This window comes from Taudactylus pleione, unplaced genomic scaffold (assembly GCF_031769625.1).
Source record: "Taudactylus pleione unplaced genomic scaffold, aTauple2 ptg000053l, whole genome shotgun sequence".
Taxonomy (NCBI): domain Eukaryota; kingdom Metazoa; phylum Chordata; class Amphibia; order Anura; family Myobatrachidae; genus Taudactylus; species Taudactylus pleione.
The window spans coordinates 9,515,343-9,542,312 of NW_028284455.1; the positions used below are offsets into that span (position 1 = coordinate 9,515,343).

Sequence of the window (26,970 nt, forward strand, 5' to 3'; positions counted from 1 at the left end):
GTAAATTACAGTATGCAGAACAGTTACAGATGTATCCTCATACACCTAGCCTCAATACGCCATAAGGCGCGACTGGTACAGCGTCTTTTTCATTACATTTTGCAAAACACCTCTCACAGTGTACTCCAGACATTAGGCTGCACAGGAATTAGTTTTACATGTATAAGTCGCAGATGAAGCACGATGGACCTTGGCGTGAGAAAAAGCAGCAACTGATGCATGGTAGTACCTCTTATACAGATCCAGACTGATTCATACAAATGTCGCACATCAGATTGATCAGTACAATCTAGCAGAATAGTTTGGTCACTTCCAGTTGTTTTATTTATGCGAATAAGAATCACAATATGAGTGAAAATGATGCTCTGCGCAGCCGAGTGGCCAGAGACCTGTTGCGATGAGAGGATCTGTGTAGCGAGACTGAAGCTACAGTGTATGAGGACACATATGTAACTTGTATGTTAGGGTTAGTGTCCACATACAGTATCTTGTTACTTGGCTAGTCTTTAATAATAAAATATTACTATGTACTATGTACCAGAAAGTAGCTAAACAGTAAGTACTGTGCAAGAAAACAAAAGCAAGGAATGAAACACTTACCTCAAAGATAGTCCACTGTTCTACAACAATCGCATCGTAGCGCTTTACAGTCTTTGGATCTTGTTCTGGGAAGTCTTCAAAAATAAACACACCATCTGTAAACTCCGATGAGGTATCTATGAAAGCAAACAAAAATATTAGGAATGAAAGTAAAATGGTAACCATGTAATAGGGCACCTCTACCTTATTATATAAATATCCATGGCAGTATATTATAAACTTATCCACCATGTGGGTTATTTTGGAGAGCTAGAGAGTATGGTCTGACACGTAATGGGCGCCCTATGGTAAATGCACCAGATTGCCAAGTAGTGGCAAATACAAGCAAAATTGGACTGTGGAGCCACATGGCATGGCCAGCGCAGTGCCAAGTCATCTGTATCTCAGAATCCTACCCATCAGCATAACAGTGGATTGGGGCACAAATGGACTAAAATGACACTTATGGTGGGTACACACTACATGATATGCTCCCTGAGCGATATCGTGTAGTGTTGTCCCCGGCAGGCTGTGCTCAATGTCGTTCATGACATTGAGCACAGCCGCTGAACGATATCATTAACGATATCGTTCAGCGCCGGGCTCTCTCCCCCATTCCCTGACATGCAGCAACCTGACAAGGTCGTCAGGTTGGCCTGCATGTCAGCCCGATGAACGATGATGACGAACGACCCGCGGGAATGTGCGTCGTCGTCATCGTTCATCTTTTTGGGGTTAAAAATGGACGATAAAGTGGACGACTGAACGATAACGATATCGTTATCGTTCAGTCGTCCACTTTATCGCCCAGTGTGTACGCACCTTTAATGAACACGATATGCTGAAAAGATATTGTCATTTTCATCAGCTTTTGCAAAATCTAAAATCACATATAAATGAACACAAAATGGGTAGATCTCAAGTTACATAAAAGGGCTTCTTTTTAAAATTGCCATTAAAAATACACCCCTGAAAAATTTGATTTAAAGCTACTCCAAAACGAAACATTTAAATCTTCAGTAAATGTAAAAAGGATTTTATTGGCCTCAAGATAAAAATGTAAACTATTAATTACTACTACAAATTTTGCAACCTGTAATTTTAAATGTAATACTTGTTCAAACTTTTGTCTACCTGAATTATTCAGTACAATATATTATACAATACAAGTTTGTGACTTCATAGCCAGCTGTGTACAGGGACAACATAACACCATATTTTACAATTGCCTGAGAGGGTGTTTCTTCCATAATATTTCTGACATTACTGCACAAACTAGTAGCAAAAGTGAACAAACCTTTTCTCCCATACCAACTGTCTGATCTATTTTTTGTACTCAATAAACAGACCCATCCCATCATTTGCTATGTGTTATTCTGTATAATGAAATACATAGGGTCACTGAAAACAAAACACTAGGATAACCTGATAAAAACAATTTGCTTAGCAGTTTGAACTTTGCTGTGTGTACTCAATGTAAATTTTTATGGCCAACATTGCTGATAAACTATGGAAATAGTAATAAAAATTAATTGATGCGTTTTAAATGGCTGATGACACAACATACTGTTTACTGTTCTGCTAATTATGAGATTTAGGATTATGGGCTTTTTTATATAGCGTTATAAACATGGAAGGCAATATTCCAAATCTGAAATAACAGATTGTTTTCCCATTTAAAACTGATTTATTCTCCTGAGTGTGTAAAGAGACAATGACAAAGAAAGTAGCTCAGCTAACAATGCAGGTTTAAATGGAGAAGAAGAAAATGTAAAACCACAATAATAACTGAGAAATATACAGTATTATCTGATGTGCGTTTATGAGGTTACAGAAGTCATCATTTACACTATATAATAATATCCACTATGAACAATATTGGTCTTTGTTCAGATTTCTTTGCGAGACGCTTTGTCACTAATCTGCAGGTGCCAGCATATGAGGAATTCCATTTGTTTCCACTCTCAAATGACCCAGATAGCTGAGCTTTAGAGATGTCTATAGGATGATCAGACCTGCATATTCATGTGCAATAATTGTGCTTTATATTGGAATCTCCTTGTCAACCAACAACATGACTAGCAACCGCATCTAATGGGCCTGATTTTGAGTCGCATGCAGCTACTTATGTGTCCACATTCGGCATGCGGCTATTTTAGTAATGGAAGGTTAATGCAAATATACGTGCATCTTAATTTGCACATATTGCGTCGCACATGCAGTTGTCATCACTAGTATTGGGACTTACACCTACCCCATGCTGGGTATAGCGCAATTCTGGCTACACAAGACGGTTCTCCCATTTCTTGGCCGAGATGTTCGCCTGACTCAGAATCTCCTAGTGATATGCACAGATGTGTATGTTCCCTACAGTGCCGCCATTGCAGTTCCAAATGAGTCTTTTGCCACAGTGCATTTGCGTCTTTATCCTAATGCTGCAGCCAATGGGATTTGTACAAAGACGCCCACTGGCTGCAGCGCTAATCAGCCCTGTGCACATAAGATGCACCATCGGCCGCACCATCGACCATTGCACCAGCCCTATGGAGGCGCAAAACCTCTGTGTAAACATGGCCACTGGATTCAGTGCAACTGCCGCAAAAGACGCAGTCGCTGACCGCGACATGCCCACAACACGCCCCATGTCTGGCTAGCCACCCCCATTACCACCCAGAAATGCCTACTGAAATTGCCTCTCTTTGTATCCAATTTCGTAACCATCGGGACGCATGCGCAGTGCGACTCTGGCGCATGTGCAAACTGAAAACATCAGCTGCTAGCGCGCCCAGAGAGTGCAGAGAGGTGGGGAAATCTCCAGAGGCAGATGGCAGAAAACTGTAAGTGTCACTCCAACCCCTGCTGCCTTGGCACCATCCTTTTCATTACCATAACCTTCTTATTTTTCTCCTGAAAAAACTGCTTAGTGTAGATACACTGAATTTACGGTTTACATTAAATATGGTAGAATAAGGACATCAGGCGTAAAGTGGCCATTTGTTATTTGTGACGTATGGCGTGTACACAAAAATGTGTTTCACTACCACAGTGCAACAAGGAGGCTCAAAGTGCAACTGTGTGCCCGCTCTTAAGAAACAACCTCGCTCTTCCCAATCGCCTCTGCAAATACACATTTAGCCTAATGCCACCCAATAATTTCAATGTATGATTTAGAAGATGGTGAGTAGAAATAGTACTGTAAAGAATTGCATGCACAGTACAAACATTAAAAAAAAAAAAATACTATCCTATCCTACTAAATACTTTTAATAAAGTGAATACAAAATACTTGAATTAATATGTTAGTTTGTATAATAAGTAGTTATTGTATTTGGTTTTTATTTAAAAAAACAAAAAACCCTACAGCTATTTCTTTGTTTTATTTAATCTTAAAGAGGTTCAGATAGAGGTCTCACCACAAAGACTACTTTCATGCAAAACAATTAACTAAAAATATAAAGCCTACAGTATAAGAACCCTTACAGCCGTAAAGAAATAAAAGTTAGCATCACAAAATCTTAGCATCTCATAAGAAAAGCACTCTGTTTATACAATGAATAACAAGTTAAATTAGACTTTCCATTTCTGTCAACACTGAAGATCTAGAGTATGTTGGCTGAACATCTATGGATGTGAAATGTTTAAACAGAATGTAGTCTAACCCATGAATTTTTCACCCAGACAGCAGTCACTGCTTGTCTAATTCACTGACAAAAGACTAAAGGGATTTGATTTGCACATATAAGTATTTAAAACTATACTACCACCTAGGATACGTTTTTCCTAAAGTTGCCCTTTTTACCAAAAGCTCAGTCTGCTGTGTAAAATAGTTGCACATAACCATCAAATTAATATAATTATCAAATTTTAAATGGCTGCAGAGGGGATGTATTAGGACCTCTCTCTTTTTAATGTGGCTTGTGACTTAAGGTTCGTACACACGCAGCGATTTTTTGGATATCGTTAACGTTCAGTCGTCCAAAAAAATCGTTCAGTTTCTGCCCCAAAACGATGAATGATAACTATCAATGCGCGCTCCCGTTTGTAGTTGGTAGTTATTGTTCATCGCCCGAACCTCCCATCCAACCTGACGATAATGTCAGGTTGAACATGTTCAGGCATGAAGGAGGGTGGCCAGCACTGAACGAAATCGCTCTTGATTTCGTTCTGTGTTTCCGCTCAGTGTCATTAACGACACTGAGCACACCCCTGCCGGGGACATACGGAGCGAATCGTCCCGTGTGTAAGCACCTTTATTCTTCCCAGCTATCAGGACAGTCCAAAATGTTTGCTAGGTAGTAATGCAGTTTTAAATGTTTTTTCCCAGCTCAAGTTTTTTTCAGGTTGATGGAATGCTATCATGGATATCTATTTTCTTGTTCATGGGTTAGTGATAAAGGGGTCCATGAACTAAGGGCCTGATTCAGCAGTGCACGCAGATTCCCGATGTTCTGGAATCTGCGTAGGCGCCAGACCCGTTCTGTGAATTCGCTTGCAAACTGTCAGTGATTAACAGTCTGCTGCCGTTTGGGGGCGGGGAGGGGACAGCGACAGCCTCCGTTACCCGAAAAGATGATTCGCCGCCATTGGGGGGGAGGGAAGAGACCAGGATCTCCGTCGGCTGACGGAGATTTCCTGGCCTCTTCCTCTAAACTACGGCGGCCGTCTGCGGGACCCTATGGGTCACCGCAGCCAGCCGATGGTACACAGATTAACCGATGTTATCACTTGTTACTAATCTTAAATAGTGCTCCAACCAATCAGCTCCTGTCACTTTTCAAACACATTACAAGGAGCTGATTGGTTGGATTACCATTTAAGATTAGTAACGAATGATAACAAAAATATCACTTGCTGATAAGAATTGGAGAAATAAAGTGGACGGAGATAAAGTACCAATCAAACAGCTCCTAACTGTCACTTTACAGGCTCTTTGCAAAATTACAGTTAGGAGCTGATTGGTTGGTACTTTACATATCTCCGTCCACTTTATCTCTCTCCAACGCTTAGTACATAGACCCCAAAGTATTTTATTCCAAAACTGGAGAAAAAAACAAAACAAAACAAAAATAAGTTGTATACATGAACTTCCATATAAAGCATAAGTGCTGTCAGTGTGCTTTATCAATGTTTTTGACGTGCTGGGCAGGATTCCATTTATTGATCTGAATAGATTTCTATGAGGTTCATGCAAACAGTCCTAACACTGATGTATATGAAATATTGTGATATATGGTCATCGCCAAATTCAGATCAAATATGGGAGCAGCTATTATAATAATCTACCACACCTAGGCGCCGATTCTGAGGTGGATGCGAACGTGCTGGTCTTTATGTTAATGCCGCAACTGCTTCTGCTCATATTGAGATGCCCACTTGCAGAGACGCTGATCCGTCTCTGTATCTTTAGACGCACCATTAGTGCACCCTCGGTTGCACCATACAAACCATCACCAGCCCTATGCAGGTGCAATTTCTCCTTCTGAACATGGCTTCTGATGTCAGCGCCACTGCACCGGTGTCACGCCCGGGTCTGCCTAAACGCCCCTCTGTTACCTCCCAGAAACGCCCACTGAACTCCACGGCTCTTGCATCCAAAATTGTTCTGCGTCTTCCGGCGGGACTCAGTATAACTTAGTCGCATGCGCAGACATAAAACATCGGCCAACTGCATGCGCCATGGACACTGCGTATACCTCTGAAACAGGCCCCTGAACTCTATATGCTTCTTCTACCGAATCAATGGTCATCCCAGGTAGACAACTGCCAAATACATTTATAAAAAAAAAAAAAAAGTTGGCTAATATAAAACTTTTTTCTGGCTAACCACTTCATATTGTTTTTATTAAGCTGTACGATATAGGTATGTGCATATAGAATCACACACAAAAGAACAAGTAGCGCTGGTGAAATTTAAATAACATATATAGCATCTAAACTGTGGTATTTAGTAAATAAAAGATTTAATACATATAAGAATGCTACTGATTCCACAATAGGATAGATACAGTTAGCACATAACATTAAAATCATGAATTCTCACCCATAACCTCAAGTCTGTAATGTAACTTTCATATAAGATCTTTGTGGGGTACCATCGATATTACATTGAGTGGGGACTGTTCTTTAAGTGTTCTCCCTGGTTGCTGCTAGAGGAATGTCCCTTATGGTCTTGTAGTCCAATTGGTGGGTCCTCAAATAGTGCGGTGTCCTATAAGCGCAATTGGCTGCTTGATGCGATGCCTGGTTGCCGCTAGAGGAATATCCCTTACATATGATGGTTCCAATAATGGGTCCTCAGCTCATGCGGTGACTGGGCAACAAATTTCTGTATGCAGCACAGATGGTGTCTCTCATATCACTCAATCCTTATCTTCAAGGGCTACTGGAATGCGGTGAATAGGCAGCAGCATCCGCTTACAATGAGAAAGTTTGAGTCTCTCAAGTCGCTGAGTCCTTAGCTCCAAGAGCTATTGGAATAGAAATGAAAACTCAAACGATGTCCCAATAAAGATCATTGAGGTGAGGGTGATATCCAAGAAAAGTCCTGCGTCTAGGCGCAGCTTTATCAAAGGTAAATAATATGTGTCAAACATGGTGCTTTTATACCCTTAAGTAGGGTTATTAGATGGCACCTGATTTCAATTAAAAATACCACAGATAAAATCCTTACTGGTTTTCACCAAATTTACATGTAAAACATACATACATAAATACAAGTATATACAGTTAGAGTGCAGACCTATTTTTCAAAAGAACCTTTGTTCCCGTAGTATATAGAAACCATTAATAGAATTTCCGGTTTCCCGGTATCTCATCACGTGATGTAAACAAGGGAATACTATTTGTATTTTGTCCCCTGTTCTCCGCCGATCGCGGCTATCTAATTAGATGTTCTCTCATAAGGGGGTTTGTACAAAGTCACTAGATCATGATTACCTTCATCTTTAGATTACAGATCTCCATAACCGCGATCGATACTTCTCATAGTCCGGTCACGTTTCAATCCTCCTATGTGACAGAGACACGTGACCGGAAAAACTGGAAATACCGGGAAAACTGGAAATTCTACTAATGGTTTCTATATACTACGGGAACAAAGGTTCTTTTGAAAAATAGGTCTGCACTCTAACTGTATATACTTGTATTTATGTATGTAGGTTTTACATGTAAATTTGGTGAAAACCAGTAAGGATTTTATCTGTTGTATTTTTAATTGAAATCAGGTGCCATCTAATAACCCTACTTAAGGGTATAAAAGCACCTTGCTTGACACATATTATTTACCTTTGATAAAGCTGCGCCTAGACGCAGGGAAACGCGTCAAGACTTTTCTTGGATATCACCCTCACCTCAATGATCTTTATTGGGACATCGTTTGAGTTTTCATTTCTATTCCAATAGCTCTTGGAGCTAAGGACTCAGCGACTTGAGAGACTCAAACTTTCTCATTGTAAGCAGATGCTGCTGCCTATTCACCGCATTCCAGTAGCCCTTGAAGATAAGGATTGAGTGATATGAGAGACACCATCTGTGCTGCATACAGAAATTTGTTGCCCAGTCACCGCATGAGCTGAGGACCCATTATTGGAACCATCATATGTAAGGGATATTCCTCTAGCGGCAACCAGGCATCGCATCAAGCAGCCAATTGCGCTTATAGGACACCGCACTATTTGAGGACCCACCAATTGGACTACAAGACCATAAGGGACATTCCTCTAGCAGCAACCAGGGAGAACACTTAAAGAACAGTCCCCACTCAATGTAATATCGATGGTACCCCACAAAGATCTTATATGAAAGTTACATTACAGACTTGAGGTTATGGGTGAGAATTCATGATTTTAATGTTATGTGCTGACTGTATCTATCCTATTGTGGAATCAGTAGCATTCTTATATGTATTAAATCTTTTATTTACTAAATACCACAGTTTACATGCTATATATGTCATTTAAATTTCACCAGCGCTACTTGTTCTTTTGTGTGTGATTCTATATGTACTATAGGGAATGACTTCCTCTTTTTTCTTAGTAGCTGCTAGTAAAACAACACATTTCAGCGCCTGTTTATACCCACCAGGGTATTTTTCCATTTGTATAGGTATGTGCATATAGGAATAGTTTGGCATTTAAAAAGAACATCCCTCCCTAAAAATTGAAAATCAATGAGATGTTTAGAAATCTGATTTACATAATTGTGCAACAATCTGACGGCTGAGACATTTGCACTCACCTATGTCTCTCTAACACTTCTTTACATAATAAAATACATTTCCAATGAAAGTTCTGTTTTCTGCCAGCAACAATTCATTTTGTGAGATCGATACTAAAATTAAGAAAACGTTACAGAAAAAATATAGTGAGTGCTGACATTCTTTCTAGTTTGAGAGATTGTGCATGTGATTGGTTCCTCACATTTGTGAGAGATTGTGCACGTGATTGGTTCCTCACATTTGTGAGAGATTGTGCACGTGATTGGTTCCTCACATTTGTATGATGTACAGTCGACTGCTAATACTTGGGCTTTTACGGTCTTCACCAGTTCCTTAAGGATACGTTGAGAACAGCAGGCAGACAATGCAGGCTCATTAAAAACATGTCAGACATACTAGCCAGCAGCTGAAGACATCTCTCATTCTGTTCATCTGCTGTCTCCACCTGCCTTCCTCATGCACCTCTATTACAGTTGGTGGAGCTTCAATATTACATCCCAATCTCACATATTTTGTTTCTTAAATTGATCCAATGCCACTACATTTTTTATTAAGGTAAAGATGCTGCCCTACTGTGCACAGAAAGCTGTATTCACTGGTGTCCATAAATATTTAATGCCTTTCTGTTGGCTAAATGCCACATTAATGTTCTGTATTTTGATTTATAAGAGGAGTATAAATTCACATTTTACTGTCTACTAAGCACTCGCTGCCTTGCGTCTTTGAATTAAGTCTGTAGAAAATATGAAGCTGGGGATCAAAAAAAAAACAAAACTGTGCTATTTTATAGGCTTCATTTACCATCTACTATGGGTCTTATTCAGAATTCTACGTTATTGGATTCGCAGCTGAGATTGCGCTCGCAATTTATGTGCAAAAAATGCTAATACCTGCTAAGAGACTCCCCACATAACTAGTGTGCGATGGACGGAGCAATTGTTGCTATACTCACTTCCCCTATCTGCGTTGTGTGCAGATCCTCTGGGGGTTGAAAATATACCACCATCAACACAACACATCAGGCTCACACTGATTCCTGGAGTAAGTCCTGGGCTGGGCAGATTCCGGGTCAAATTTCTCACTAAAAATGTTCTGTGAATGGGAACACAGTTGCGGTCGCGGACACACCCCTGGAACTCACATAACATGCCCACAGATGGACTTCTTTTGCAAACACTTTCGCCCACCCCCCCACTCCACCCAGGAACACCCATGGATCGCAGTGGTGATCGCGGAGACATTGCCTATGCCGTGAAAAACTATAGATTGCGCGTGCACAGTGAGACTGTCCTCTGAGTCTCACACATGCACAGTTGCCAAAAAATTGCTCAACTGCGTAAATATCGGCATTGCATACAACTCTGAATCAGACCCTCTGTTCAACAGGACTTTCTCCAGATAGGGGGAACAGTACCGTATCACCATTATTCACCATAGCTTAGCATGATCAGGCACTTATGGTATAACACCTGTGCCTCTGTAGTACTTGCAACATGGAGATGGGACTGGGCCTAACAGGAAGATGTATATTGCTTACTTATACTGTTGCAATTTACCATGCCAGGGCACTTCTGTGATAGATTCCTATGCGGTTCATGCAGAGCGTTTTCTCACTGTCACCTGCAGTCCAACACAGTGGGTGAAAATGAAAAAGTGATGCGTGCATGTCTGCGCATGTGTATAGTAATTTACCCGACTGGGATCCAGTAAAGCCTCACCAGCCTAGCTGGTTATAGCTAATGCCATCCTGAGATGGCGCTAGCTAGTGGTGAAAAGCTAAGCTTTACGACTCTTGCTAAATCAAAATATGACATATTGTCTTGTACTTATAAACTTATAGTGATGTTATATAATTAGTCATGCAATGTCCATGCAAGAAAATTCTTATAGATGTGACTTGGAAAGTTAACAAAGTCATGCACAAGATGCAGTGGATTCCTGCATTAAGGAATATGCAAATTATTTAATTACTACACATGTGTAATTACAGATGTGTTCTCATACACCTATCCCTTTAGAACTATATGTACTTAGAATTTGTTGATTTGTATACATGGCACAGGTCACTCGTATCGAACCTCTCTTGTGCACTTTTTCCTCAACTTTGCAACCTAGTTAGCTTATAGTGTACTAGGTACTTAGGATGATCGCTTTGTCGAGGCAAAGTCCGTGGCATGCTAATCGGGGCTGTTTGGCGTAACTTGAAGATAGCTGTATGTGGACACATATGTACTATGAGTTCTCTGTCTGGCCGGCCACAGGAATACTGCCAGACTCTCCCGGGCATATCTCAAACATTCCAGGGGACTTGGGAAGTGTGATCAAAGTACATTAATTCTCCAATGCTTCCTATGTAATTACTAGCTAGAAGTAAGTTTTTGTAGTTTATACTACGTATATAGTGTTACTACCATTGGTCATAAAAGCAGTAAGCATATATCATAGCAGTACAAAACAAATTCTAAGAATACTTTTTCAGTGTTAAATTCAATGTAAAGTGATTACCCACAGGTGCTAAATGCCAATGACAGAGTGTCACGTGATAAAGGCAAACAAGCGTTTGCACATATGATTGGGGTGATCAATGGAAAGATGAACATAACAAAATGGATAAGGTAATATTGGAAAAATTGTACCACAATAAAAACCACAAGTGCAAATACCCGTGGGTATGAAGTCAGTGGAACCAATTGGTTTATTCCCATACCCGTTCACTTGCGTTTACTAGCATTAAACCATGCTAGTAAAGGTATGTATGTTCCTACCAGCAGATAAGGAGGCCAAAGGAAATAGTAAGTAATTTTAATATTTTCTGCATAAAGATCTGCTAATTCTTTGCAGAAACAACAAGAATTAATACGAAGTATAGTATTATAAAGACAATTCTGCAATAAAGATGATACCTAGCCACATTTTCTAGATAGATTTTCTTGAAAGATAGAGGCTATATTTTTTCAGTTACATTTTTCTCAGGGACAGGGTTAAAGTAACTCATCTAAATGCAGTGGTTTTAGTTTGCTTGTGTGGTCAGCTTAAGCTTCATGTTTATAGATGTTGGAGTCACACTGAGGCAAATCTCAAGACTGCTAAAATTTGTGAAAGAGCAGGTGCAAAGGCAAATGAAAATAAACATACGTTAATATTTAATATGGCAGGTGTCTGGCCCCAGTGACTGCTACTGCATAGTCTAGCAATGGATGGCAGGGATGAAGGTCAGCGATCAATGGGAGCTGGACCAGCTGAAGCCTGTCTGCCTAGCATTTTATTGAACTACTTATTGCTTGAATCTTCAAAACCATATAGAGATCTTCTGACAACTAAATATTCAAAAAAGCAAATCTCTTGCAATATTAGTAACATTTCAGTGGTCCGTAGCCTTGATGAATAAGAGTGACTTCCTGCTCTTTAATTAATCAAATGATCTGACGTGTCTATATGTAGTATATTTGTAACCCACTGTATGCAAGCTGCTCAAGTTCCACTCCAGAGGCAATGCTGGAGATAGGGAGCTTCATAGGCCGCTACCTGTGCTGCATGTCTGCATAGTCTGGAGGCAGTAAAGAACTGGCTTTATAAAGGTAAAATTCTGTACTCATGAAATACACGCCCACTGTGTATATAGAATAGCATTGCAGTATACTTTTCTGTTACTGTACTATAACATTTACATATATGTTTTCTTAAAGTCGGGCTTGGTAAACTGTGTAAGCCGTTACTCTAGCATGTAGGAAAGGTAGTGAAGCATAAGCCTACTGACCTCCATTTTAATAATGTATTAATTATTGTTCATTCAAAGACCTTCATAGCCTTTTAGTGCTCTACAGTGAGTCTCCATTCTACCAGTAACAGACTAGAAAACTAGAATGTGTGAAATAAATAATAGCCATAGAAGATTATTAAAACTTTAAAGCTCTCTGAGTTCAGTATTACAGACAGCTGGTTAAAATAAAACTTGCTTCCCCACACAGTGTGGACATGAAGGCGGTGGCTATAAACCATACTGACTGTACTTATACTAAATATAAGACGCATATTTTCAGGCTTTTGAACCTACTAAGTATATAACACTCAGTAACTAATATCACTGGACAATCTCAGTCTAATTGATATAAAAATCCTCTTAAAGTCATCTGTGAGTTGCTGTATGCATAGAAAATGTAGTGATAACGTGTTCTCTAATAGTACAATAGGTATTATGCCATACAACTTCATTATTTTAAAGTGGGTCCATTATCTGTGCACATGGATTAGTGGCATCAGTGAAGCAGTACCTATAAGAAATGTTCAGTAGTAAATTATCTTGTTAAAGAAATGTAGTAAGTATTGTAGATCAAAGTAATTCCAGTTTTTGAACAATTATATAACAACAGGACCCTTTGTGTAGATATTTAGGGGCTCATATAGAGGTGAACAAAGTTTACATGAAATGCATATGCATGAAATGTGTCCAAAATAAAGATGCAATTCAGTGTATGTGTGCTGATCCCGAAGCAGCTCAAGAGGTCACCAACTCCACAATAATAGAATATGCGCTAAATTTACGCAAAGAGAGAGAAGTAGCACAGTACTTGGTTGACGCAAGGCAAAGTAGTTTGACTGTGTTAGTTGTCAATGCTAATGTCACATTACAGTATTTGTCCACAATATAATACTGTAATGAAGTGTGTGGCCAGTGTTATTATGCTAGTAACACTTACCATGCATAATACAATTAAACACAGACACAAATACAAAACAAAAGTACAAATCAAATTTAGTTAAATACAAAAATCTATTGTCTTCTGCTTTAGAGATCAAATTGGAATGTTCTTAACGTAAACACTAATTGAGTATAGAATGGCTGTGACTTTGAATAATCTGTATATAGCAACCACACTATGCAGTGGAAAGGTTTTCTAGACAATCAGCAAATCAGAAGCGTCTGCAGATCAGCATGTGCGTGTATTTTGCTACAGGAGTGAAGCAAACACAAGAGAAACGCCTCCTGACAGGCGCATATATATACGTATGTGTGGACGGAATTGGTATCAAATCCCAACACCGGAAGCCCGATGAGTGAACATCCCAACAGGGGTAGGTAAGTACCCTATTCCTGCCCTCTTTCCCTCCTAACCCTCCCATAGTGGTGCCTAACCCTAACCTCTCTTGGGGGGTGCCTAACCCTAACCTCCCCCTGGTGGTGCCTAACCCTAACCCCCTTTTTCTGCACCCTAAACCTAACTCTCCTGAGAGGGGTGCCTAACCCGAACCTTCCCCCGGTGATGCCTAACCATAACCCCCCCCCTCCCTGCAGCCTAACCCTAAGCCTCCAGGGGGGTGCCTAACCCTAATTTTCCCCTGGAGGTCCCTAAACCTAACCCCCCCATCACTGGCTAACCCTGATACTTATCCGGAGTACCCGATATCCTGATCACCTTCGGGATAGCGGCGCCTGCATTTTTCCGGGCGGTTGGATTCCGGCGTCGGTGTACCGGCGGCAGGCATCCCGTCCGCTGGCATATTAACTGCATCCATGTGTGAACACGCCCTTACTGTATTAGACCTAAGCTGACCTGCCACTTCCCTCCCCCATTTTGGCTTCCTAGGCATAACAAGTACACAATGGAAATGTTATGCAAAACAAAGTTGCATGCAACCATATTTATATGTGTCCCTTAAATCTCAGTAATTGGACAGAACTAAAGGTTGCTACATAATGCTTAGTATTATATTACATACAATTTTGTACTGAATGGGATAAATACAAAAATACACTTCATATACAAATACTATTTTGAAACATAAAATACACAATTAAAAGAGACCCGACATATGCCAGGTCAGCTTAGTCCACCCCGCCCCCCGCTGTGTCCACCGCAGTGCTCCGGCCCCTCTTTGTCACTCCGCCTCCATCCAGCTGACTGATGCTTGCCCCTCCCACACTCCACTATACCTGGCCTCTGTATCTCCCAAAGGCCAAATATAAAAAGTTGGCAAGTATAAAGTAGTGCTGAAGTAACAAACTATTGACAATGGTTGCTTATTAGATGTGTTTCTCTATGGTTAGAACATGTATTACATTAATTCTTCAAAACATGGAAACAGCAATAGATAGTTGATTAAACTGAATGGAATAATACGATTAGATCACTCAAATCTTAAAAGCAGCACAGAATACAGTAACTCACCTCAGCCATCATCGGTTCATCTAAGTATAGGGGATTTGGAAGCAACAGCAGAGCTGGCTCAAAACGTGTTGCTCTGGTATTACTTCTACTGCTAGAAAAGCAGAATCTACACTCAAAGGCAATGAAAGGTATTTTGAGCATGGAGGGAAAACTTTCTAATCACTTCCTAATAAGTGACTGCCCAGGACAGGAGGGATGAGCTAGGTTCATGTATCTAGCTATCCAGAGTAGGAGGGGTGAGTTGGGTCATGTGTCCAACTTGGTACAGTTGGGTTGGGCTAAGTTAAATGACTTGCTGTTGTGGGAGGGGCTTGGAGTCTGTCGTATCTATATAAAAGTACATAGGAGTTCACATATATGCAATGTACAAGCAAGTTGTTAGCAAAGCTAAAAAAAAGTCTGCAATTTTTTTATCAATAATTAGAATGTTGGTGTTCTACTTTACATTAGAGAAAACAAGGTAAGGTTCTTTATGCAGAATGTCTTCTGTTCATATCATATATTATATTGAACATTTTTATATAAAATGAGTGAAAAGGAAGACCTTTATCCTTATATACTTGATATAGAATAATTTAATCTTTCAAGTGTTCTAGCTGTCTGCACACAGGTAAGAAAATTCTGTTGATTCAATAGGAGTCAGATGTCACAGGTTTCTAGTAAATTGCTGTATATTGGTTAAGCCCACAAAATGGCTGCTTCCAGTATGAGCTGTAGCAATGAGCACATGTTCAAAGCAGGTGAAAGGTCCTTTGGTTATTACAGCAAGAGGTTTTCAACACAGGCATTGCCAACTGATTGTCTGCAATATTTGCTATTTATATTCCTTGTGGTTGACTATACTTGCTCAAATATTTTTGATGAAGTCCGATCTTATTAAGGACTAACGCAAAGTACAATCTTATTAAGGATTCCATTAAGCAGCAGAGGAAATGTCTCCTTTTGAGAAAAGTAATGAAGTCACACAATATTTCTACAGGCTCATTACATCTAATTTCCTGTTTCAGATATAATCTTTAAATGTACATGCTTGGAACATCTAGCTAATTCATTACTAAAAACTCATTTATTTCCTGATATTAGTCATAACAACATTATTGCACCGCTTACAGCTCTGAGTAGAATGTGCTGTGGCATATTATTTCATATTATTGTAACTGAAGAGCCAGAGATGTGTATCGGAAATGGGCTGTATCACTGTAGCACCATATTCAGACAATCTAATTAAAATTAATTTATGGCTGCAGATGTTGATATTGGTGGGCATGCTCAGACAATGGAGAGGATTAATGATTTATCAAGCTAGGGAATCAACATATTGAACCATCAGAGGGGAGTCTCCTCTTTCAAATGATGTGGCCTCTTAATGGTTATTGGGCCTGATTCGGATGTGGACGGTATTGCACATCGGCAAGGAAGCGGCTGTGCAATACCATTCAACTAAAAATACCGTCCAACTCCAAACTAAAATGCAAATGCAGCAGGAGCTGTCAGTAGGAAATACGCATCTCCTGCATGTATCTGCGATCCGAGTGCAGTGTCCGTAGATGCTGCTTCGGATAACCATCGCGACTCCCAAACATCGGATATGTACGTAAACCATTGAGTTTACGTACATATCAGTATTAGGCTCAATATCACTCTGCACTGCAAAAAAACTACAAACATCAAGAGATTGGGGGAGGCACTTAAGGTTCCCAAACTCTTCTACACAGTTGAGATTAACCTTGTTTGAAAGAGGGGAGTCCCCTCTTTCAAGCAATGTGCCTCCTTGATAGTTGTCAACTGGTGATTGACCAGACAATAACAATACTATAGAAGGTGTTAAGAAGTACAGCGAATAGGGGCATCTAATGCCCAAATCATAACTCATTCTGGCAAAATTAAACTAAGAGAAGTCTTCATTTGCTATGTTAGGTTACCATATTATTCCTACACATTTTATTAATTTCATTAAAGCTAGCAAATGCAGTAACATTTTGAAGAAACAATGGGCAGAAGAACCACAAACAGGGATGTGCGGTCAGGGTAGGCAGAGCCTCCCCTATCATACTCCCTGTCATGCTCCAGAGTTTTAATATAAAAATAATTAGAATAATACAAGAAGATATTTATAACTTCTTTGTTTATTGTAATAATTTCTTAGTTAAAACTTTCCAAATCTGCAGAGCTCCCTAAAATTGCAGGGAGACGAGTGGTGAGGCAACAAGAGCTCAACCTCACCTCTCACACTGCTTGCAGAGCTGGAGGCGGGGCCATGACATGGACAGTAATACTGCACAGAAAGAGAGCCAAAAGAGTGATGGCTCACTGTGGGGGTGTGTGCCTTGAGCACTGATGGACACCCTGGATGTGTCATATGACCAGGAAGTGCACTGCTTATAGACCCACCGGAGCTCAGTCAGCAGCAGCAGGGGGAGGAAGAGAAGAGACACAGTTTGTGATGCAGGTAGGAGAATCAATAGACACTGAAGCTTAGTGTAGTGAGGGGAGAGTTACAGTGAGTAGGGGCTGAGACAGGCTACCGGCACTCAGACCCACCCCCATATGTTCCTCCCCAGCCATTGACCTCACCGCATGTTACTGACCACAAAGTATTTCTTGGTGGTGGTTAGAAAAGAAATACACATATTTGCTTATAGTTCACTCTCTTGCAATTTCAATTAAAAACCCCCCACTATTTTGGCCATCTTGGGTAAATTGTATTAACCATGTGAGGAAATGTAAGCAAACTAATGCCATTGTATCATAAGTCTTCTAATTTAAAACAAGCTATAATTGGTGTGGTTACAGCATAAACAAATGTTTTTTTTCTTTCTACACCGCCCACGATTAGGCCATGCCCCCTGTCACCTGGGCCCCGCGCGTCTGTCGGCGACCGTGGCGACATCCCCCATTGGCCCTGCAGTAGAGCAAATGTGCACTATCACTAGTGACCCGTGAGAACGCGTATATCATGGGTACACACTACACGATGTACCTGATATGTCGCTTCAATACGCGAATCAGACATAGCGTTTAATGTGTACCCAGCTTTGTAGTGGAGGGGTTAAGACATGAACAATTGCTCTGGGATCACAAAGAAAACAACAGTTGGCCAGTATGGTGATATTTCTGTGTGTTCCACACAGAGTAAATTCACGACTGAGACACTTTGGGGTCAATTCAATTAGGTACGAGTTGGGTCCTGCAAACCGTTCCCCTAACAAACTCGTACTGTGAATTCCATTTGCAATTCAATTCTAAACTCAAATAAATTTTTCATAGGATATTTGCATTTTTTTGTGCGCATCCCCCTGAGCAGGTGGGAAGGTAATATGGGTTGAGTCTCCCATATCCAAATATTCCGAAATACGGAATATTTTTAGCATGACTGAGGTAGTGAAACTTTTGCTTTTTTATGGTTCAATGTACACAAATTTGTTTAAAGCACAAAATTATCAAAAAAATTGTATAAAATTACCTTCAGGCTGTGTATATAAGGTGTATATAACACATAAATGCATTCTGTGTTTAGATTTGGGTCCCATTCCCAAGATATCTCATAATGGTATGCAAATATTCCAAAATACGGAATATTCTGATATCCAAAATACCCCTGGTCCCAAGCATTTTGGATTTGGGAGACTCAACCAGTGAAAATCTTTATTTTAAGGTAATAATGTCGTCACATATTGCAGAACTCCTGTTATACCCCATCCAATTAAAAATCATGCACTTGGAAAGGTTGAAATAGCATAATTTGGCCAATAAATACATGTCAGTTTTCAGGTGAATTTCTCTGAAAAACTCAATAATGGGTTAAATGATTTAGGACATGTATGTGGAGGTGTAAATTATGTGGGACAGGTATGTGGAGGTGTAAATGATGTAGGAAAAGTACGTGGAGGTGTAAATGATGTGGGACATGTATGTGGATGTGTAAATGATGTGGGACATGTATGTGGAGGTGTAAATGATGTGGGACAAGTATGTGGAGGTGTAAATAATGTGGGACAGGTATATGGAGGTGTAAATGATGTGGGACAGGTATATGGAGGTGTACATGATGTGGGACAGGTACGTGGAGGTGTACCTGATGTGGGACAGGTACGTGGAGGTATAAATGATGTGGGACAGGTACGTGGAGGTGTACATGATGTGGGACAGGTATGTGGAGGTGTAAATGATGTGGGGCATGTATGTGGAGGTGTACATGATGTGGGACAGGTACGTGGAGGTGTAAAAGATGTGGAACAGGTATGTGGAGGTGTAAATGATGTGGGACAAGTATGTGGATGTGTACATGATGTGGGACAGGTACGTGGAGGTGTAAAAGATGTGGGACAGGTACGTGGAGGTGTAAAAGATGTGGGACAGGTATGTGGAGGTGTAAATGATGTGGGACAGGTACGTGGAGGTGTAAATGATGTGGGACAGGTACGTGGAGGTGTAAATGATGTGGGACAGATACGTGGAGGTGTAAATGATGTGGGACAGGTATGTGGAGGTGTAAATGATGTGGGACAGGTATGTGGAGGTGTAAATGATGTGGGACAGGTATGTGGAGGTATAAATGATGTGGGACAGGTATGTGGAGGTGTACATGATGTGGGACAAGTATGTGGATGTGTACATGATGTGGGACAGGTATGTGGAGGTGTTGTATTGATGGGAGAGGTAACAGTGTTTATTCCAACTTTTTACAAACTTGTATATAAAAAAACATTTTTCTGGACCCTCAAAATGCTGGAAAGAATCTATATTTGCTGAAAACACTTGCTGGCCATCATCTTATAAGCCTCAATAAAAAGTGCAAAAAGCAGCCATTTGACACCTTTTAACAACCTCCATTACTTTCCTTATGGCAAATAACAGCCTTCTATATGGTTTCTCCGTTGCCAATTGGGGGGGGGGGGGGGGGGGGGAGTCCAGAATGTCTTCCCCACTTTTTCATGCACTTCTCCCAGGTCGCTCTTTGTAAGTCATACAACCTGTGGAAGTACTGTGAATTGGCATTTATAATTGAATCTCGCATTTCTTGAGGGCGCGTATTTCACGCAATATCTATGAGTGTCACAAAACAAACTTGCTCCTAATTAAATTGACCCAATAGACATCTGTTTATCATATTTAAAACATGCCAAGTGGTTAGAGTAGAAAATATAGCGGCGTGGGATACAGGTATTAGGGGCCCTGCAGATGTGATGAATGAAGCTTGAAAGGTAACTAAACAATTGTATTTTTCTTTTTCATTTTAACCCATCAAACCCCACCCTAAACATGTTTTATATATATTTTTTAATTTTGTTGTTTATATGGAAAAAAATGTCCCAATATTGTGTTCTGTTCCCTATTACTATTATGCACTGAAGCTAGACCATGTAACAATCTCTCTGTGAACAGAAAAACATTTTTTTGTAGGATAAACATTCAAAAAAAGATCATGATCAGACATGACTATCTCACACTGTACGGCCCTGAAAAACTTAGAGGGGAATAATAATCCATCTGAGGTAAATTTCACTGGGCTGTTCGCACTTATATGCTATATTTAATGTACCATGTAAAACCTGTCAGCAGCATTATAAGCAAACACATGCTGTTTTTTCTGTCACAATCCCAAAATCAATTTTCAAGCTGTGAGGTGTAATGGTGCCACAATTCTGTCATACAAGCTTAGTCTTCTAACACTTATTACAGTTAATAATTTTTACTCATGTGTCTAATCTTATTTCTCCTGCACAGCACTGCTGGACCCCGCAACAATGGAATATATTGTGTCCGTGTTCCAGGCCTCAATTCACTGTGGCAGCATTGCACTGACTGGAGCTGCAGGCACGGACGGGGTTAACATGCTCAATTTACATAATGCAATTGTTCGGTCCAGCACAATACCATAATCATACTGATGATACCAAAAAAGAAATGCATGATTAGGAATTATATAAAGAAAAATGAGCAGCTGTGTGGAAATTGAAATTATTATTCTGTCATCTGCGTATTTTGTCTAAATGAGCCAGTGCTGAATGTCTCTTGTCTTGTCCTAAGTAATAAGAAAAAATAAAAAATACACAAAAACCATAGTAATGAGCATATACAGTAGATGGTGTTTTGCTAAATGTCCTCTGATATGCAGCAAAAGCAAAATGACTTCTGGAAAAAAAAAATTCTATTATAGTCAGAAATTGGATATGTGTATGTTAATTTACTGATACAATGAATCAGCTCAGAACATTAGAATGATTATTGTAAAGTAATGTAAGAAGAAATGACTGAATATAAAGAGCACTCAAGAACACACAAAGAAAATGAATAATAGATCTTTTTCTATGTGACGAGCCAGGCATGGCCTTGTGTCACCCCGCTGTGCATCCCATGCATAGAAGCAACCTGGGAGACAAATTATATTCTCCTACTGTCTGCCTATTTCTATAGACAGCTACACTAGTTCTTGTATCCATATGGTAAGAATGTAATCAGTACAGGCAGCTTGTTGTGCCCAGATTTCTTTTTTCAAGTGCTATATATCAATCAACAAGAACAGCCATAAGCAGTCTACACAGAAGACACCATGAAACGGCAGCTTAACAGGTCATCTGAAAGAAGTACTTACAGTGACTCAGTTAAAAGGAAAATGTAAACTTTATATAATAAAAAATGTATACTTACTTTAAAGGTCTCTTACTCAATCTGCGGCGATAGTAATTTACCAAAAAAAAGTTGGCTGCGGAAGGTGAGTGATGCCCAGCTCCCCGCAATTCTGGCTAGCAGCGGTATGAAGAGTATTACAGCTTTTCCTGCCAGCCATGTCCCCTACACGTATGTGTGGCCACACATATACACTGCCCGCAATTCTGGCTAGCAGCGGTATGAAGAGTATTACAGCTTTTCCTGCCAGCCATGTCCCCTACACGTATGTGTGGCCACACATATACACTGCCCGCAATTCTGGCTAGCAGCGGTATGAAGAGTATTACAGCTTTTCCTGCCAGCCATGTCCCCTACACGTATGTGTGGCCACACATATACACTGCCCGCAATTCTGGCTAGCAGCGGTAAGAAGAGTATCGCAGCTTCTCTTGCCAGCCATGTCCCCCTACACGTATGTGTGACCACACATGTACACTGCACTGGAAGCCTGGATTTGGGCTTACAGTTGCAGATTCATTAACAAAATATTAAATTAACTAAATATTGTTTAAAAAAATGAATACATTTGGAAAACGGGTTATTTTACTAATAAACCATTTTTTCTTGTCCTGTACCTTGGTTATCGCCATCCTGAGAAGGTGATAGAGATAGATAGGAGGACAGCTGGATATCACGCTGGGCTATTCTTCCTATAATAAATATTTTCTTTAAATACTTTTGAGAACATTTTAGCAAATTTTTTCTCACCTACCCTACCCTTAATGGTAGCTTTGAATAGGTTAATTGCAAATTATACTATACAAATGCCATAGGGCCTGATTGAGCAAGGAACGCAATTGCTAATACGCACGCAATTGGCCAATTTTTGCGTACTGCACATGTGTAAGGATCGCAGTGCGCGTGCGTGAACTAGCCATTGCAATCGGGACTGCGATCACAGTGACTACACAAACCGATTGCAGACTGTTTGACAGGAAGTGCCGTTTGTGGGTGGTAACGGAGGTTGGTCGGGGAAACGCAGGCGTGCCAGTGGGTTTCATCGCCAGGGGTGTGCATAAATTATCCACTGCGTTGCCTACGCAGCCTGAGGCCTGATAGCGTGTGTGGAAGTTAGCAATTTCTGAGTAAGGTCTGACCTTGTGCAAGTGTGTGTGAGGCTGCGATGGTACTCGATTGTTCCGCTGGTTTCGCAGTCTTGCTAAACATTACAGATATGTGCAAGGTAAAGTGGGCATCCTTATGTAGTGTAGCGGCGGCATTGCGATCGAAATGGATTAGCATACTATCGCAGTTGAACTGCATGCATAATCGCTATTGCATTCGCAATTGCGATCGGTAGTGAATCATGCCCATTGTTCCATATTTTGCACTGATGAGACCTAATAAGTTTGAAACAGCTGTATACTGTTTGGCTATAGGTCTACATTACTATGTGCATTGTGCCGTTAACCAACTGTTCTTGATCAAAATTGACAATTCGCAGTTTCTTAAACGATCCTTAAACCACAAATGAGCATTTTCACTGAGAACCATAAAAGTAGCTGTTTTAAAAAGTACATTTTTACCTCCTCATCACTATCTGGGCTCCTGTGCATGTCGCAAATCTACCTAGTACATAACAACAGGCCAAGACAGTCACTTAAACCTCTGCCTGTTTATTGGAGAAGCACTTCCCTGCTGGATACCTGCTTCAGATCCATGGAAGAGAATATAGTGCACAATAGGGATAAACAATCCAGTTATTTTATGTATATTGTTCTTCTCAATAACACACATCCTTTCATATATACTATTATCAAATAATGGACGTGTGTGAATACCTTCTGTTTGTAAGGAGGCTTCTACTAATAATAGAATACTCTCCCCACAAATTTCAGGGAGACCTTCATAGATTCCCAAGAGAGAAATCGCATAATCATGACTCTGCCACCTTTGTGTGGTGCTGCAGTCCACTGTATTGGGAGTAGGGTCATCATGACTCGATTCGCCCCGGCCCACTCCCCGCGTCTATCATCCAGAAGAAAATAAGTAGGCAAGAATGATTTTACTATAATGTATTGCTGGAAACTCCTTTATAGATAACTGTACAAGAAAGGAGCTTTAACCTATAGCAGCTAATACAATGATAATTGTCATTATTATAGTATGTATAAAATAAACAGTATGAATACAGAAGTCTGATTGGCTGCTATGAGGCCATTGTATTGAACAGTTACAGCTTTTATAACTGTCCCCTAGATCTAGTGTATCAATGACCATCATATTCAGTTGTTTAAAGCTCCCTGGCATTTCATCAAGGAACACTTTCAAAATATGTCATGTGATTCATTTGACATCACTACTTTTCAAATATAAGGGAATATTTTTATTAACCATTACAAAATCTACAGTATATAATAACGCATAATGGCATTTCCTGAGACTGACATTCACATTCTCAACAAGGGCACCGGACCCCCCACCCCATTCCCTGCTAACAACTTACACCACGAGGCAAAGGGAAACAGAGAAGACAGTTGCGGCTGGGGTAATAGGGATGGACGGGGTCCATTATACTAGTATTATAAACATAGCCTACAATACTAACTGCTGTATCTATCTGATTCAAAAACCTCCCGAGGTTGGATATGGCATCGGTCGGGATACCGGTCCTGGGGTACCGGCAGACGGTATCCTGGTTGTCGGGATTGTACCCGCATCCTGTGGATATGTCTGACATTGGTGTTCTCCACTGTGCTTTAATTTACCTGTGTAATTTTATTAATTATTTCCTACTTAAACAAATGATCCTGATAAGTTATTCTGATAATTGTGCAAATAAATAACACACAGCATTTGTACAAGACTGAACCAATTTTACAGCAGTGAATTATCTGTATTTCACTCTTTTTGCTTAGTACATCAAGCTTAAGCCTGTATCTGGAAGAGATTACTTCCTAGTACCATGTTAATATTAATCATACCATACTATATGCTACAACAGGGTAAAATATAGAAATACTGACACCTCTTGAAAACTGGAATTCTACCTCTTATATTTACTTCCAGCTGACTATAACAGGGAATGTCAATGAGAGGCCTTGTATGCATTAACTAGAGATATTTGTCATATGTAAAATTCCATACCATTTACCATTCCAAGATAAAAGACAGCATTCACTAAAGCGCATCCTTTTCTGAAATGATCTGTCATGTGCTCCAACCAATTTGCTTCCAGACCATTAATGGTACTCTTATCCTTTGAAATCTTCATTGGGATGTTCACAGTGTAATATTTTCTGTACCTTTGTTGGGTTTTGGGCTTATTAAAAATAGCCAAAATCTCAGCTTCTGAAAAAGAAAAAAAAAACAAGGTTTGCTTCCCATCATTTATGAAAAAGGATTCACTGGAACCTGATAAAGCAAAATGACGTGGGAAAATATTGATTGTCTGGTTCACACATTGAAGGCAGTCATTGTGTTGAGCGAAACATCATTCATAGGCCTATTAATTCAATGGTATCTCCTGATTTTGGGTGCACATTACCGATTTGCTGACTTCGATAGGGGTGGAGTTTGACCAAAACCAGGTATTTCTAATTGGATAGGGGGTGTTTTTTTGTGCAGATCGGGACTTGAGCATATTGGGGGAGCTGTTTATTTTGTTCCAATTTTGCATGTCTAAATATTGCGAGGAAAGTGTTTATGATATGCCTCAGTGTTGCCTGGTTTCTATATTTTCATGAATATTGGTTCAACACACAAAATGGCTGCCAAGATCGTGTGTAGGTGATAGGTGCACTTTAACTAGACCAGAGTGGAAACCAATGTGAAAAATGATGCAAATTACAAGTGAAAAAATAAATAAGGATGTTTTCCCAGTTTTCAAACCAGCACAGATGAATCAATTTACACTTAATTTCAAAGTGTTTGGGGAATGTATTTGAGTAAATGTGCATTTTTTTGCCATATGACAGAAAAGTGAAAGCTGTAAAAGACATCATTCTGTGTAGATTTCTGATTGAAACATGTCTATGCTAACTTATTTACAGCCATGGCCAAACGTTTTGAGAATGACACAACTATTGGTTTTCACAAAGTTTGCTGCTTCAGTGTTTTTAGACCTTTTTGTCAGATGTTACTATGGTATACTACAAGCATTTCACCCTGGCATGCAGTCATTCAAATTCTGGGCCACATATTGTACTGACTGATGGCTGCCCATTCTTGCCTAATCAATGCTTTTCCAGCATGATGGAGCACCTTGCCATAAGCCAAAAGTGACAACTAAGTTGCTCGGGGGAAAAAAATATCAAAATTTTGGGGAAACTCCCCAGACCTTAATACCATTGAGAACTTGTGGTCAATCCTCAAGAGGCAGCTGGACAAACAAAAACCCACAAATTCTGACAAACTCCAAGCATTGATTAGGCAAGAATGGACGGCCATCAGTCAGTATGTGGCCCAGAAGTTGATTGACAGCGTGCTAGGACGAATTGCAGAGGTCTTGAAAAAGAAGGGTCAACACTGCAAATATTGACTCTTTGCATAAACTTAATGTAATTGTCAATAAAAGCCTTTGATGCTTGTAATTTTACTTCAGTATACCATAGTAACATCTGACAAAATGGTCTAAAAACACTGAAGCAGCAAACTTTGTGAAAACCAATACTTGTGTCATTCTCTATACTTTTGGCCATGGCTGTAGAGTGTCTGGAGAATCTAGGATATATCATAACCAACTGAGATTTAAACACTATGGGCTCAACCTAATTAGTCACGAAGGGTGTGAGTTGCTGTTGCAATGGTGTTAAAACGCTGGCGACAGCACTGCATCTCGCACCCCTCACAGCTGGCCCCGAGCCCGAATTCGCATAATTTTGCTCAGAGCCCTATAGGGCTGCGAACACTTTTATATATATTCAGGCTTCCGTCAAGTGCACCCGTTGTCGCGATGACTCGCATCTGCGTGTACATCACATGCAATTGGACACAGACTACCAAGATAGTAAATAGTAGCAATAGTACATATAAACATATAATAGTAAATAGTAGCAATAGTCAACATAAACATATGATAGTATACAGTCAGGTGGCCCAGAATTTGAATGACTGCATGCCAGGGTGAAATGCTTGTAATTTTACTTCAGTATACCATAGTAACATCTGACAAAAAGGTCTAAAAACATTGAAGCAGCAAACTTTGTGAAAACCAATAGTTGTGTCATTCTCAAAACGTTTGGCCATGGCTGTACAGAAGTTAGCATAGACATGTTTCAATCAGAAATCTACACAGAATGATGTCTTTTACAGCTTTCACTTTTCTGTCATATGGCAAAAAAATGCACATTTACTCAAATACATTCCCCAAACACTTTGAAATTAAGTGTAAATTGA

At 40.0% G+C, this 26,970-nt stretch overlaps 1 protein-coding gene across 1 annotated transcript in view; it reads right to left on the minus strand.

The window, feature by feature from the left end:
- Positions 1–26,970, minus strand: part of RFTN1 (raftlin, lipid raft linker 1) — a 366,504-nt gene that overhangs the window by 43,358 nt on the left and 296,176 nt on the right. The window contains exons 6-7 of the mRNA XM_088463278.1: positions 24,721–24,924; positions 601–716 (exon numbers count right to left, since the gene is read on the minus strand). Coding sequence (XP_088319404.1) covers positions 601–716; positions 24,721–24,924 — 320 coding nt within the window. The remainder of the gene's footprint in view (positions 1–600; positions 717–24,720; positions 24,925–26,970) is intronic.